This window comes from Cariama cristata, unplaced genomic scaffold (genome assembly GCF_000690535.1).
Source record: "Cariama cristata isolate BGI_N322 unplaced genomic scaffold, ASM69053v1 scaffold9124, whole genome shotgun sequence".
Taxonomy (NCBI): domain Eukaryota; kingdom Metazoa; phylum Chordata; class Aves; order Cariamiformes; family Cariamidae; genus Cariama; species Cariama cristata.
This window is the reverse complement of record NW_009612346.1, coordinates 6,141-21,843: the sequence shown is the minus strand read 5'-3', so window position 1 is coordinate 21,843 and position 15,703 is coordinate 6,141. Positions and strand designations below refer to the sequence as shown.

At 40.9% G+C, this 15,703-nt stretch overlaps 1 protein-coding gene across 1 annotated transcript in view; it reads right to left on the bottom strand.

Annotated features, from left to right (window-relative positions):
• Nucleotides 1-1,408: 1,408 nt before the first annotated feature.
• Nucleotides 1,409-15,703, bottom strand: part of KIAA1210 (KIAA1210 ortholog) — a gene marked incomplete at its 5' end in the record, with an annotated part of 17,577 nt that continues 3,282 nt past the window's right edge. Inside the window, 7 exons of the mRNA XM_009698585.1 lie at nt 1,409-1,572; nt 5,290-5,395; nt 5,999-6,128; nt 6,925-8,506; nt 10,372-10,411; nt 10,785-10,997; nt 14,868-14,933. Of these exons, the coding sequence (XP_009696887.1) occupies nt 1,409-1,572; nt 5,290-5,395; nt 5,999-6,128; nt 6,925-8,506; nt 10,372-10,411; nt 10,785-10,997; nt 14,868-14,933 (2,301 nt within the window). The remainder of the gene's footprint in view (nt 1,573-5,289; nt 5,396-5,998; nt 6,129-6,924; nt 8,507-10,371; nt 10,412-10,784; nt 10,998-14,867; nt 14,934-15,703) is intronic.

The following is a 15,703-nucleotide window of genomic DNA, read 5'->3' as shown; positions in this document are numbered from 1 at the left end:
TTTACTGTTTTCAAATTGCAAGAGCTATATATCAAATTCAGATCAAGACTGGAAGATTAAAGTCTTGCTTGAGCTGATCTGAAACCAAATTTTTTGGGTTTTTTGCAGTTAATCCTATCAATAGATAGTATTTTCCTTAAAAATACCTACCAGCTTTCCAGATAAAAACTCCATCAGCCAAGTCAGCCTTCAAATTTTGCACTGACTGTAAATAAAACCTACATAAATGTGCAATGCTGCAAAAACTGAAAGGACCAGTAAGTGGCACTGCCACTTAAACCACTAACATCATTTTACAAAGCTTCTTTTTCAGATGTCTGCTTCCTTCAAAGTCAATATCAAAACTTCTGTCAACTTCAGTGACTGTAAGGCCAGGTCCTGAGAGAATAATCCTTTCCCAGCTGCACATTCTTAGACTGATGTTGAGTTATGGTTAGAGACCCATGAGGCAAGGAGGAAAGCAAATGCCCCTTTTATCACTAATATTAAATACAACTGACTAAATACACATCCACATGAACATGGAGAGTAGAGTGGCATTTGTTGAAAATAAGATGCCACCTTCTAGGTAGCAAACAGTTCCCATCCCCAACACACTCTTTAAGAGAGACAATTGGCTGAGGAATCTCACAAAAAATAAATCACTCCTTGCCATAATTATAAGAAAGGACCTTTTTTTTTTTGGTAGAATGCCCAAATTATCCCAGATTTCCAAAGGTGTAACCAAAAGCAGAGTATATGCTAGAGTGTGGTGGTTTTCCAGTGCATGGGAGAGAAGACGTGTGTGGCTTTGGGCCTTCCAGCAGGCATCAATGAGGAAAACACAAGACCCACAGCGTTGTGACTTCAAATCACCCAAAAGCCAGAATTACCCCAACTCATGATGCTGCTTAGGTCTTATAGCTATCCCAAAACAGATCCATTAACAATCAGAAGATAAGTCAGGCTGCCCATCCCAGAGCATTAGAGAAAGAAGTGTGATGACATCAACACCCATGAGTCATGACGTGTCAGTGCCCAGCATTATACCTATTTTATAGCATATGTTAATTTCTTAACCAGAGCCACATGCACAAAATACTGTATGGTCTGTGGAAATTTTAAAAACATATTTTGCAAGGGAAATGTTTCAAAAGTGTGAAGCATGTCTTCTTAGAACATCACTGTCAGATGTGTAAGAATATAACAAATTGATCAAGTTTTCCTAGTATTTGGTAGCAGGAAATGCTCAGCTTCCTAATACTTCAAATGAAGCCTGCAATGGCATTTCTTAATTGTGTATTTACATACAACAGTCTGATCAAAAGTTTTAAGGCTCTTATTTCTCAAAAATAACATCAGTAAAGAAGGGATTAAACAGAGTTAACGCAGCTATTGGCAATACAAAGAAGGATGCTCATGTCATTTGCTATTGTACAATCTGAGGCATTTCACTCCATGCTTTTGCTTTCTTCTTGGCCAGGGATAGCCACGGTGGTTCAGCACTTGTCATTGGCAGGTTAGAGGAGTGTCTTGCTTCCTTTTCAACAGAAGGAATCACAGATGCTTCCTGCGCAATAGGTCCAACTTTACCTGCCAACAACAAGATACCCATCACTCATCAGAAGGCTACAGAGTTAAAAACTCAATTTCTGCCAACAATATTTCCTTCTCTGTAAAGCAATTGTTTGACAGCCCAGAATGTCTATGACTCAAAAATAAGTCAGAGGAATTGTTAAACTGGGTATTGCTAGCACTATCTGGTCCAGCTACAATGGTGAGGACTAGCTATTACAATGGAAAAATTCATACTAAGCGTTAGTGAATAATCTGCCCATGAAAGAATCTTCTCCTCAGTCCCAACAGCAAGTGCCTAAGCCTTGATAAATGAAGAAGTTCTTCAAAATTCTTCGCATGTGGAGACTATAGCCAAAAGTATTTTTAGAATTCATATTCTTGGCTAACTTGTTTCGTAACCTTTTCAAACTCCTAATTTCCATGGCCAGCAGGAAGTTCCACAGGTTTAGTTTGCTCTTCGAGTGCAAGAAAATCTAACAATATGACTCCTGAGTATGCAGGAAAATGGAAACAAAATATCGGCAGGGCAAGGATCACCCCAGGCTTGCTGTGGGGTTAAAAGTAACTGGCATATGTTTTTCAACACTAAGAAGTCTTAAAGATATTTTTTTCAGTCTTCACTGCCAGCACAAATATTGCTCTGGCAATATTATTAAACACTACATAGGGACCAAACCAGTGCTTTATGTTCTTGGACTTGCAAGCCAAGAATGTGGGATTCTGGTGGGGCTAGGTGTTCCTCTTCATGCAGCCTAACACAAGACTGTCATCCTCACAAAGGATGGAGGAATACACATAATACTCCTTGTATGGCTTTGTGTTACTATTTAGAAAAGACATTTTCCATCCATCTTGCTTGAAAATTTCCAAGATTAATGTCTTCAGACAGACAGCCTGGAATGGGGCTTTACAGAATGCAGCTCTGAACAGATGCAGCTCTCATTTCTTGAGACTTCACAAGTCTTTCAACATCGTGCACTCTCCATCCATGTCAACCCACGCAGTACTTCATTTCTGTACGTAAGTCAAACTGAAAAAATTCAAACTTTTTCTCATACTTGATTAGTCTGTGCGTGGCACATGGCAGGCACGATGAGGCTGCTCCACTCCAGCACAAGAACAGAGGCCACATGTGGACTTAAGCAATGTTAAGTACAAGAAGCTTGATCTTGTCTTCGCTGAAATCAATGGAAAATATCCATCAGCTCCATCAGTCACTCTCCTGAGCAAAGCTAAAAAAGTATCCTATCTCCACCCAGGAGGTCCCTGGTCTTTTAAAAATCCTGGCTCATTGGTAGTTCTTGCAGGAGGCAAGCTGTACTTAGGATACTAGAGGAAGTACACTATCCATTAAAAACCGGCTGCAGCTCTACATACAAATAAATTTTTTCAGAAGTATCTAAGGTGATGTAGGAATTTAAGTGTTACTGAAATTTTGATTTTGGAAATGAATTTTCACATTTTGGGAGACTTCCTTCTTTGTAATAAGCAAAAACAAGTCTAAAGCCCTTTGCATGCTCTCAACAGCACAAGCTAAAACAAAACCCCAAAATGGTGGCTCATGCCTATTTGAGGGAAGATAGGCTTTGGGACAAACCTCACCATGCTTAGGGTGAAGTGGGAGAGAGGAGAGGCAAGCTAAGTAATCTTCCCTTGGTTATGACAGGGCTGCCGCACAGCAGTAACAAAACAGTCACACTCCATAAAGTAAGGATCCAGTTTCTTGGAATTCTCTTCTAAATTGCCCTTGAGCTGTCCTGGCTCTTGCTGTTGTGTGCAGGATGTTTGCATTGCACAGAAAACTCCAATCATCCATCAAGAAAACTGCTAACAGTTAACATAAGCCAAAAAGCATGATCCAAATTATGAAGTCCTCTGGATACTAAAGCTACATCCTTTCCACCACCAGTACCTTCAACTAGAAAAATTGCTGGCTGTGCTAATGGGAACCAAATCAGAGAAGAGGAGAGTTTACATTTGGGATTCCCAGTTTCCTACTCATGTGCTGACAGTGCTGAACATTTCCTAAACAATAGGGCATAGTTTTCTGAGCAGCAGAGGAGTAGTGTTTTCCTTAAACATCAGCACTGGTCAGAGTTCTATGTGATACTCAAGGAGTGGAAGACTAGAATATGCCTATAAATGCTGTCCCTGGAGGGGAGGAAACAGTCATTGGGTGTCAGGAAACTAGGCCAGTTCTTGGGAAGAGGTGATGCAGAAAAACTTCTAGTTCTGCCGCAAGGACCACAAGCGGTCTAAGTTCTAGTAAATGAGGAACAGAGTACTTTGTGGAGTTCTGAATTTTGACTGAAGGTTGCTGGGCTTCCAAGGTTTAGATGATTCAACACACAGAAATCCAGTCTGTTTGTGCCAGCCTTTCAAAGGAAGACCTTCTAATCTGAGAAAAAAATCTTGGCCTGTTTACATTTCATCTCTCACTTTGTACCTAAAACCATAAGAGAATGCTGGCCTGTAACAGAATCCTTTTTAAAAAAACTATGTATTTTAATCACACACACACAGTTAGGCTGCCAACTGACATCAGAGCCTCTGTGTTGGTGCACATCCTCAGCTGGTCAGCTACCTGTAGTAAGGGAGAAAGCTTATTTTGTAGGATCTGTAGATTAAAAGACGGATAACAGCTCTATAAACAACTACTACAGGGAGCAGGCACAGAGGTACCCCCTAATATTTCTAATACAATAATTCTGGGTGCTGGTGGATTATAAGGGGAAAGCGGTCAGGTGCATGCGCTCTCTCCGGACAGCATCTTGTACTGACAGTGTCAGCAACAGGAACCTGGAACAGAAAAGCCACTGCTCTGACACAGTGGGGCATTTCTTATCATCTTAGGCAGTATTTGAAATCAATAGCTTTCAGCTAGCACAATATGCTTTTACAGCTGAAGAACTGGCTTATCTATATCTAGCTGGAGCGTGTCTCTGAGGTTTGGCACCATACTGAGTAAGCAGGAAGGGATAAGCTGGAGCCCAGCAGTAGCCTTGGAAGACGTATGCGAGTCACAATGTCTGAGTGACACTCTTCCCCTGCATCTTTCTTACAGCGAATCACAGCTAACAGGGCAGGAGAGGGGCCACTGAACCTCTGTGTTCACCTGAGGGTGGAACTGACTCTACCTAAATCATTCTTAATACATGTTTATCTATTAAACACATCCAGAAATGGAAACTGCACTCGCTCTGTAAGCAACCTATGCTATTTCACACTTCACCACTCTTACTGTTAGAAAGTATTTCCTAATGTCTAAGCTAAACCTCCTCTGGTGCATTTTAAGCTCATACAGGGCATAAAGACTAGTCTTGTCCTCTGAAGCAAATTAAGTTGTCTTCTCTAGACTAAACAACTCCACCCCCATCAGTATTTCCTGGCTGACTGGAGGTCTAGAAGACCTGATATTTTTTGCTGCTCTCTTCTGGACATTCTCCAACTTGAACTGCTTTTTTTCAGTACTGACCTTTGCCAGTAATAAATCATCATACTGTTTATATGCATTCCATGAACTGGCAGTGGAGATAAAAGTTCCTCACTTGCTTTCTCTGCTGAGTGAGCAAGCCAATACACTGACTTATATGCAAACTATAGTCTGAACAGGTCTTATATAAAGTGTGCTGATTCTCAAAAAGGTAGCTACCTCCCCCCATTACCTGCCACCCACACCACTTACTGACTTTAACTGTAGCCACTATGTAAAGATGTAAAGAAAAAGAATACCTGCTGCAGCAGACACACTGCTCTTCATTTGCGTTTTCTTGTCCTGAGAGCTCAAGCTGGAAGGCATATTCTTCTTCAGTACTTTCTCACTAGCACAGATCCCTTGCTACAAAAGGAGGAGAGAAGAATGCCACTAAGAAATGCAGAAAAAGCCAGACAAGGATGGTTGGGGGACATCCTGTGGGAAGGAGGGAGACAGCAAGAAGGAAGATAGCTGCTACAAATACAGGGTTACTTCACATGCAGGCAAGTTATCCTCTCTCTCTTACAGGTGGGAAATTGAAGAACTTGCCCAAACTGCAAAAGAAACTTGTGCAAGAGTCAGTGGAAGAGCCAAACTTTCAGTACACAGTCTCCAGAGCAGAGCAGTGAACACAGTCTGTGGGTCGCTGACACTGAGGAAGCTAGTACAACTCAAAGCAGCACTTGGGCTACATAAATACATTCTGGGCAACAGGCAAGCTCTGAAAACGTTTAGGTTTGAGTAGTGCAAAGGAACATATAGCTCTGAAACTAATCAATGGGACAGTATAGTCACACATGTGTTTGCTCACTTGCATCAGTTGTCTGTGTCAACACATTTTAGAGGCCAGTCCTAAAAATCTCTCTTTGAGTAGTGCTCACAACATGCCTCCCATGAAGATGATATTGAATGTTTGCAAAAGTACCCAGGCAATCTGGTGCAGGATTCACACCCATGCAACATTACTTGGTACTCTACCTCCTCTTGATTGACCTTGGTCAAAGCTTTGTCTTCAGCTTCATGTTCTTTGGCAAGAAGGTGGTCCTGAAAACCCTTTTGTTTTAGTTTTGCCATGGAGACCCAAGCTGGTTCAGAGGAAGCAGTTTCCAAATGTGAAGAGGAGACTTTTTCTACAAAAGAAGCATTTTTGAAGTAAAGAAAGGATTTAGGTCAAGTCAGTCTCAAGCTAGTGTTTTGTGTTTTCACATCTGTAATACCCTTTGAACACTGACGAGATAAAATTACCTTCCCTGATGATTTTGTCCTTGGCAATAACTGTTTTTCTGTTTATTCTGGAATTTTTGACCTGACTCTGCTTCCGTTTAAGTCAATGGCAAAACTCCCACTGAGATCATTGTGAACCGGATTTTGCCTTTGAAACAACATCCTGACACTGCAGATTAAATGAGTATGATAAACATTATTTTTTCATGTAGGCAGTAAAATACAGGCTGCCTTTTCACTTTTTAAATATTTTAAATGAAGTGACTGTAGAAAAAAAAATAATCACACCTAATGTGACTCCTAGTTAAGGTTTGAGTTGCTGCAGTCTGGAAAATTAACTACAAAACAGCAGCAAGTTTTTAAAAACTGTGTTAAAACTCCAACTTTATGTACAAGTAGGTCGTACCAGAAATGTTTCAGAGGCCCTTAAGCTATTAGTCTGTTGTTATTCTTGCTGGAACATACCCCTCATTAAGATAAACCAAGAATTCTCTTAACTGGCCAAATCATCAAGCCAATTAAACTATGGTGCTGACGAACTCAAGGCTGAATTTGGTCCTTGTCAAGAGGATTATCTTTTGTTTGCCACTCTGCCAAGGTTCTTACATGACTACTGTTCTCTGCAATGTTTGGATAAAACAGCGTAAATACCTGAAGGTTTATGCCCATTTTGCTTCTTTGCCACCTCCTCTGATCTTGTCTTGGGAGGATTTTTGTCTTCTAGGAGATCTGGTTTTTTAACAAATGATTTTGTGCTGACAGGAAGACCTGGAGGTGGCTTCCCAGTGCCCACCAATTTCTGATCCTCCTTGACTGAAGCAGAAGCAGCAGTGGGAACAGCTGAGGGGATCAGCTTTGGAGACTCAGCACGGCTTTCATTCTGGTATTTTAGTAAAGAAGATGTTCTCCTTAGTCTGACCCCAAACGGGTTTTCAACATTTTGTGCTTCATGGTCAGCCCACTCCATAGAAGAATTCAAATGCAAATCACTGTCCTTACAATCTCGATCAAATCTATCTGAGTTGGTTTTTGCTGATTCCTGGATGACTGCATCAGAACGCATATGTTCTTTTGTCATTCCTTCAAACAACTCTGGTCTTATAGGAGATGTTGGGGAACTTCTGGTATAGGAATCTTCCTTTGAATTTGAACCCCCTGAGAGAGATCTTTGCCACGCTGGTGCAATGGTAAATCTGACTGGTTTAGCAGAAGCAGTCTTCAGTGGACTTTTTACATTTTCATCTGAAGTTCGACTGTCTTCCACTGTTTTTCTGTGAGACGCTGTACTGCTTATCTGGTGCTCCTTATTGTCATCATCATAAGAGATATTACTCTTCAAGCCAGCCAAACTTGAAGAGGCAAGACATCCAATGGAAAGTTTTTCAGAAATGTATGATGTGTTGGCCCGTTGACTGCCTTGGTTACCCTTCGAAACAGAAACAGTTTCTGCTTTAAAACAAACTTCCAATTCACTGGGAGGTAGCATGCAACCTGCTTCTGAGCCAGTTGCAGCAGTGTCTACTTTTTTTTCTGCATTGCCTTTAGATGACTGAAATTCCACTACTTCACAACTTTCTTTGTCATTTCTTATTACTGAGCTGTTTTCAGGCTTCAAAACAGCCACTGTCTTGATGTCAGAAGAAGATTCTGAATCGGCTACTGGAACCTGTGAAGTGCTTGGTACAGTATCTGAGACAGCATGGTTGGAACAATTCTCAGTAGTACCCAAGCAGGCTTCTACTTTACCAATAAACAGTAGATCCCCCTTTTCCTGGTCTTTGATGTTTGGGTCCACAGAATTTACTGAGGACTTTTGTGCAACATCTGCCAGTGTATCTATGCCCTCTGTTTCCACACTATTGCTAAACAAGTCCACTGCTAGCATGTCTGGAAACCCAACAGCTTCTCCTTCAACTTGTTGCAGTTTTGGAAGTGCAGATACTTCAGTATTGGTATTTTGCTGATGTAATTTCAATTCATCAGCAGACTCATCTGAACAGTACAACACTTTTGTACTGTGGTGTTCCTCCAGGTTCACTGGGGAAGGCTCAGTTCTCAGAATGGGTGCAGCTGCTTTACAGTCATGGTCCATGTCTGGAAGGCATGCATCCTCTTGCAGCAAAGCACAAGAGTCTTCTGCCACATGTGTGGAATCACGAGAGTCAAGGGCAGCATCAGTGGGACATTTTATACCTGATGCCTCCTTAGAACCGCCTCCCTTTGCACAATATCCCACCTGGGCTGATAACCCTATATTAAACAGAGGAGAAGAATGTGCACTTAAGTTACAATTCAAGCACCGTCTGTATCAGCAATTCATTCCAGATAGTGCAGTCATTTAGCATGAGTTTCCATGTCTGGGCACTGTTGTCTCATAAATAAGGCTATTAGAAGTGTATTTAGAAATGGGCTGTCCAAGTGAGAAGACTAACAAAGTTTTTATTTTGAACATAATTATTCCCAGGAATGATGAAATTTGTTGTCTGCTTAAGGTGTACCAGATCAGTTGCCATTTAGTTCTTTTCTGTGCGTACCGCTAGCTGTAAGACCACTAGCCAAATTTCTCTAGACATTTCTCCATGTGTATGCCTAGAAAGGCTGTTTAGAATGATCTGGAGGATTTTCTGTATTTAAGCAGAACATCTCGGCATCAGGTAGCTCTGCCTCCTGCAGCTCCAGCAGGGCTGCTGAACATCTGGATAGCTTAGATGTGTCTGCACACACAGTAACTCTGATGTGTGACAGCATCAGGTCCTGAGTCTGCCCTGACAACAAACTGCCAGCATTCCCACTATGCTATAGCATTACCATCATCCAGTGCATTTGTAATGCAGTGCTAAAGAGAAGTCTTCAGTGCTCTTTTGGAGAGATTTAATTTGTTTTTACAATTTACAATTACAATTGTGTTACCACTGGCAATTAGCTATTATTTAAATGATTAGGAGGGAGATGGCAAAGGAAGACCTAAACACAAGCCAGCTAAAGTCACCTTACACATGTAACACACATAATGCTGAGTTAAGGTTTTTCTCAGTGTCAACTCGGATCACCAGTCAATGAGATCTAGCCAACTGCATAGCACAGGTACTTCTGAACATGGTACTTTCGCTTCATGTATTTTTAATGCTGCCCTCAAAGTTCACCATTTCAGCACGACTGTGCTGAGTACATGACTTTTTCTGTCACATCACTTTAGCAGCCAGGATTGGTTTTACGATATAAAACCAAAAGATGCCTAGTTTGAAAGGACTTAAAATTCAGATAGGTCCTGTCAGCCTTATGTAGAAGAGTTCAAGTACCCAAAGTAGCAATATGTTAAGTCTTCATTACCTTCCCAATTGCTTTTATGCTGGTCACTCTCAAGTAATTCTGTTGAATTTCTGTTCTCTTCTGGAGCTGCAGGAAGACATGCTTCATTTTCCAGCTGTTCCACCTAACGAGGTGCAGTAAGATCTTTTAATTAAAGAATAATGACAAAAATTGTATTTTATACACACACATGTTTACGAATACTCAAAATACAGACACAAAACCCCCATCCTGTAATTTACCAACACTGTGTGTAACATACTATTCCAGTTAAGAACCTAGAAATCATTCATATTTAAAATGTCAAAGGCAGCCCACTGATGTCTCTTGAATCTGAAACATTCTGGGACTGACATATGCTGAGTGAACGAGTATGCTTTTAAGACATTACCCAAACTACCTGGTGGCATAGAACAGACCAAGCCAGAGACATTATCATCACTTCTGGTATCTCTGATTGACACTCCATAATTAGCTTTTCTCCTTCAGCACTGTAGCTGTACCAGCTGCAACATAAAGAATATCCAGCAAAGAAGTTGTAGGGCCCAAATTTCCAAGAAAACCTCATTCTGTATTACACTTATCCTGAATGTCTGCCTCCCACTTTCTCAGAGCAAGGCACTTCTAACTCCAGGATAGATTTTCATGCATGATTCTCTGATGGAGAGGGGAACACGCAGTAGAGGAGAGTTACTCCTTATTTCTGTTACACTCGAGCTCAACAACCTTTTTTATCTGGTGAACTTCATCTTCGCAATGTGTTTCCTGGAAGCCAGGATGAGAAGCATCTCATCCTAATTTCTCACATGCAGGGCCACATTCTTTCTCAACATCCTTCAGTCTTTCCTTTGACACACAAAGAATTAAGTTAAAGCTAATTTGAAAATGTTGGTAGAAATAGACTTAGACTTCTTTAAAACTGAAACCTAGCTTTTCAAACAACAGGAATGTTTTAACAAGTGAAGTGTAACCCACAACTTTTTTGGCTAAATAATGAAAAAACAAAGTTGCACTTTTCTTCAGCTCCCATGGTATTGAAGTTTTCTGAGTCTTTTATGGTTGGTTGGTTGGTGGAAAATAGGTGGTTTCCCTTCTTCCAATGGAGGAACAAAAAAAGTGAAGGAATGTCAATAGGAAAGAAAAAAAAAATCTAAAACAATAATTAAAAATTCACATCCATTTCCTTCTGCACACTGATTCTTTTCCAGAAAACACTTACCTGGGGCATTTGCTGATTCTTGCTGGTAAAGCCTTTCTGTTTCCGGGGATTTATGGCAATCCTGTGCCTGGCTGCTGAGGTGTCCAGGCAGCCCAAGGGACTGGCAGGGATGGTGAAGTCAACAGGAAGGATGTTGCTGCCTTGTAAGCCGGAGGTCCCCAGAGTGGCAGAGGATGAAGGACTGATGGGCCTGGAGGAAGATCCAGAAGGTATCTGTAAAACACAAACACGTCGCTATACATTTAGCTTGGCTTCCCCACATCTCTGAAACAATTCCTTTGCTAGCTTATTCCATTTCAGAAGCCTGAAATGGCTGTATTTTTGGACACAAATCCTCACTTTAAAATGCATGCCTACAAGATTATCAATTCTGTATGTTCAGCTGTATGTTACACAAAAGTGAGAAATACCTGTCTCTCCCTCTCCCACAGTAAGAGCCTCAGCTTGTTCCTTTCCCAGTTCTTATCTGAAAAACCATTTGCAATATATGTATGCACCAGCAGGAGACACTGGTGCAGTTTTTATAGCTGCCTTTTCATCCCAATAATCATAGAATCGTTATGGTTGGAAGAGACCTCAAGGATCATCATGTGACACAATGCAGGAATATGTTATTAAAAAGCCACAAAAGTACCATGGATGCTTGCTCCTCATTATCTCTATTTCTAAGAAAGTTAACATAGCCACTTTGCTCTTTCAATGTGCACTCTCCCAGGAAAATCAAATGCTTCTCTCCAACAAGTATCCCAGAACCATCTTCCAGACAGTGATGTGGATCTCACGCTCTCAGCAATGCTGCTCTGGGGAACTAAACAGCATTAACCTTAGATTATGCTATCAAAATAAAGGGTTTACAGAAGTGTTTGTAGAGAAACCCCTAAACATGCAGTTTGACTGGTTTTGTTACTGTTTTGAAATGTAGCCTAGAGTTTCTGGAACACTTGCAAAATTTCACAGACATGCCAAACAAGCTTCATTCCGTGTAACATACCTGCTATTTTGGCTTTGGCCATAAAGCTAGGTGAAGCACAGCCATTTAACTCTGCTTGGCATTCAGATTTTAGTTTTGTTTAAGCTTAGGATATAACACAGCATTTAAAACATGTATGCTGATGAAGTTTTAAAGACAATGAAAACATCTTCCCATCTGACCTACAAAAATTATCTAAGTACATTGCTTTGTGTTTAAGGTAGCTAAAATTAATTTCCTTATTCTCCATTGAATTTTTTTAGTCCCGAGATCTGAAATAAACCACAACAGAATGTATTATGACAGATATAGACTCTTCTCATGAAAAATTTACACATTTTGAAAGAGAGAAAGAAGAACACAGCTAGTAAATAAGCTAACTATTGTTATAATTCCAGAAGATTAATGATAAACCTGTAAGGATCACTAGAACTTACATACAAGTTCTTCTGCCTTTCAATTGGAAAATTACAGTTGTGTTTATTAAATATAAAACCACCTGAAGTTAGTTCTGAGCTACTGTTGTACCTGAATGGCAAATTCCATACTCCACTGAGGATTCAGGACATTTTTTTCTCTGAGCATTGACAGTTAGTATCTTTTCTCAAAGACACTGGAGCAGACACAAGATTTCCACATCAGTGTTTAAGTGTAAGATAAATTTGGTGTTTGTTGGTTATTGGGCAGATGCAGGAGCCTACACAACGAGAATGCTGCAGCTAGGAGGCTCATTTCCTACAGAGTGTTTGTGCCAAAACACTGTCCTCAGCCCCACAAGCTGAGACCCTGTTCTGCTTTTAATCAGTCCGGGTTGAAGATGCCAACAAGGAAGTTGGATTTTCATAAAGGTTATCGGGCAAATGCAGGGTAATGCTGGTTATTGTCTCTGTGAAGTCACTTGCTGCTCGCTTTGAGCAACAGCCTCACATTAAGCTTTAGATTAGTCAGAAAGTGGGTCTTTATAAATGTGGAAGGCACTGAGAAGTTACATGGGTTTCACACAGAGGTGACAGCAGCATGAAGCTCTGGGAAAGCCCAGTGAAGCAGCACAGGGCAAAGAAACGAATAACTATCATCTGCAGCAAGATCAATACAATAATAAAATGTAAACCACTACACTGTGTGTAACTTCAGATTGCTTAGGCTCAAATCCTCTTTTTCCTTTACTAAATATACAACACTTAAATGGAATAACTGGTGTAGCTTTCTTGGTGCTTTTCACGATTGTCCTCATCTTTGGGATGAGGTTATTCAGTTTAACAATTTGTGTTCTGTTAGCTCAAATCCTGGTATTACATAAAGAGTTTCAAAAGCTACTGAAAAAAATTATGATTATTTAGGAAAAGGCTTTTTATTTTAGATAAACATATTGGCAAGATTTCTGCTAAGTCAAACTGCTGACTAAGAAAAATATTTGGGTAAAGGAATGCACATGGTACTGTAGAGAAGCTAGCCAGATTCCTAATGAGTTGGGGAGAAAAAGGAAGAGCCTTTAAGTGGGGTATTCTGGGCAATATAGAAGAGAGAAAAATATTTCTCCTGTCCCTGCCTGTCTGTCTTATAGGAGATGAGGTTGTAAGACTGAATGAGCTCAAAGACTTCAGAACTGGATAGAAAAGGGCTTTTTGCATTGTAAGGAAAAAACAGTATGCAGGCTTACAAAGTGGAGCATTTTAGTCAGAATGTAGAATGGGAGATATGTTAATAAAATGTACATTGAAGTAAAGATAATATACAAGAAGTTATTCAAAACAATGACAATCCAAGACACCCAGATCACTTGAGCCTCTAAAGTTGTGTGACTAGTGTCTGCTACGAGGGGGAGACATTGCTTTACCTTTCTATCCCTAAAGCAAAAGATCTAGGAATGACTGAGCAGGAGAGTGTCTGATCTCAACCATGGACAGGGAAGTTGAGATGGTCTTGCGCAAAGGTTGCTTTTTCCCTTCTCAAGGGCTGGCCAAAGACAGACTGAAAGGGAAAGCTGCCTTAGCAGCAGGGTTGGCATTAACTGTTTGACCGTCAAGATGCTGCCCTGGCTGCTTAAGGCCCTCTTCATCAGGAAGGAACCTTCTAGGTACCCTGCTACCTCCCCTTTACTTGTGGGCTATTCTCAGTTTCACAAAGGGTTAAATTGTGTTCTCTCTGGTGAGCTTCTCAAACAGGGATTCTCTAGACAGAACTGCAAAGCTCGGGCCAAAATGGCGTGTAGCTGTTCTGGACCCATAAATATTCCCCTTCTCAGCTAAATGGCAGATTACTTTGTTTATACAATTGCAAGGGCTATCCCAGGAATCAAATCGGCTCTCTTGGAGTGGTGGCTGCCTTTGTCACTGGCATTTGAAGACTCTGTTGGCATAACTGTGGTCTGACTGGTCTTTCAGACATTACATTAACACTGGAGAAAGGCAATATAAGCAAACCTTGCAGGTCTGTCTTGAAAGCGTGAGATGGGCAGGAACTCAACCCAGTTTCAGGCAGCAGGGACAATCAAGGTGAAGGTCCCCTAGGCTCCTTTCCAAAAATATGACCTGTAAATTTTTCCAAGCTAGTCAAGGAATAGACTCTTTTGGTCTGACAGGAGAATCTGCTGCTTCTGATGGTCCCTTATCATTCAAAGAAAATTGCAAATCAACACAGACCTTTTCCTGTGGAATACCTGGTGTCAGAAAGGGCTGATCCTGCACTTATTTCCCAACATGAGAGAGGTGCAGGGCATTGCTCACAAGCTACTACTGATGGGCAGGTGTTATTAAGCTATTACTGCTGTTGGGTACTGGGGCCCTGGGACATGGAATGGAATTGATGTGCTTTGCCTTGTCCAATTTTCCGTTGTGCAACTTTACAGATTCATATTGTGTCACAGAGCTGACTGTGCTGTTCACACAAACCACTTACCAGTAGATTTCTGCCTCTCTTTATTTGGTTCTTATTCAAAACTCTGAGCGGTACATTTTCAGTATCATTTGCTCACTCTGGACTGTTTATGAATTGTTTGCTAGGATACACTGTACGCAGAATAGATTTTTTTAAAAAGACTATTTACTGGCTCCATACAGACACCACACATGCTGTCTCAGTAAAGTTTATTAGCAGGAAAAGTAGCTATTTACCTGTTCATCTTCACTGTCTGTCCCACCTAAACTCAAAGAGCTATGACGTTGAACAGGGTTGGAGGACTGTGGGATAAAATAAGGAAGAGGGTAAGTCAAGGGAAGTATCACATTGAATTATCTAGGACTGGCTATCCAGTGCTAATTAAGAGAAAACACAAGAGGAAAGATAAAGGAAGGGTCACTGGGCCCCTGCCTCACAGAGTAGGTTTCATCTGTTCATTGGGAATCAGACATAAAGTAGGGGAGATTTATCCTGCTATGAGATATGCCATGAAGTTTGATCACATAAGGCAATACATTTTGTAAAGTTATTTTGGCTTACTGTTTTAAGATCTTCAAATTTACAAATGCTCACATGTTCACTCAAGTCCAAAATCATGCATCTGCTGTGAGAAGGCAACTCCTAAGAAAGAAGATAACCCAATCCCCCTCTGAGTCCCACCAGGACCTGTTCTCCTCAGACTCATAGGACTGTCACTTTCCTGTCAATTCAACTAATATTATCCTGGTTTTGAGCTATTTCATTCCAAAACCAGTAATTGTTTAAAATTCTCTTGCAGTCCTCATTATTTTTGTTTTCCGCACTAGCTTTAAAACACCCAAAAACTCTTCCCTTTTCACAGGTGCAAGAAATTGCCAATCTCTCCAGCTCTTTGAAGCTGGAAGACATGGACAGTTCGTTTGTGCAGTGTAAGTACCTCAGCTTGTTCTTGGACTGGAAGTGGAATGCTCGCCCACGAATAACTGACTTTTTACGCTTTCTGCCATACAGACCTATCAGGAGAAAATGCCTTGCCCAAAGGCACTGAGAGTTGTCTTATCAACTGAATTTC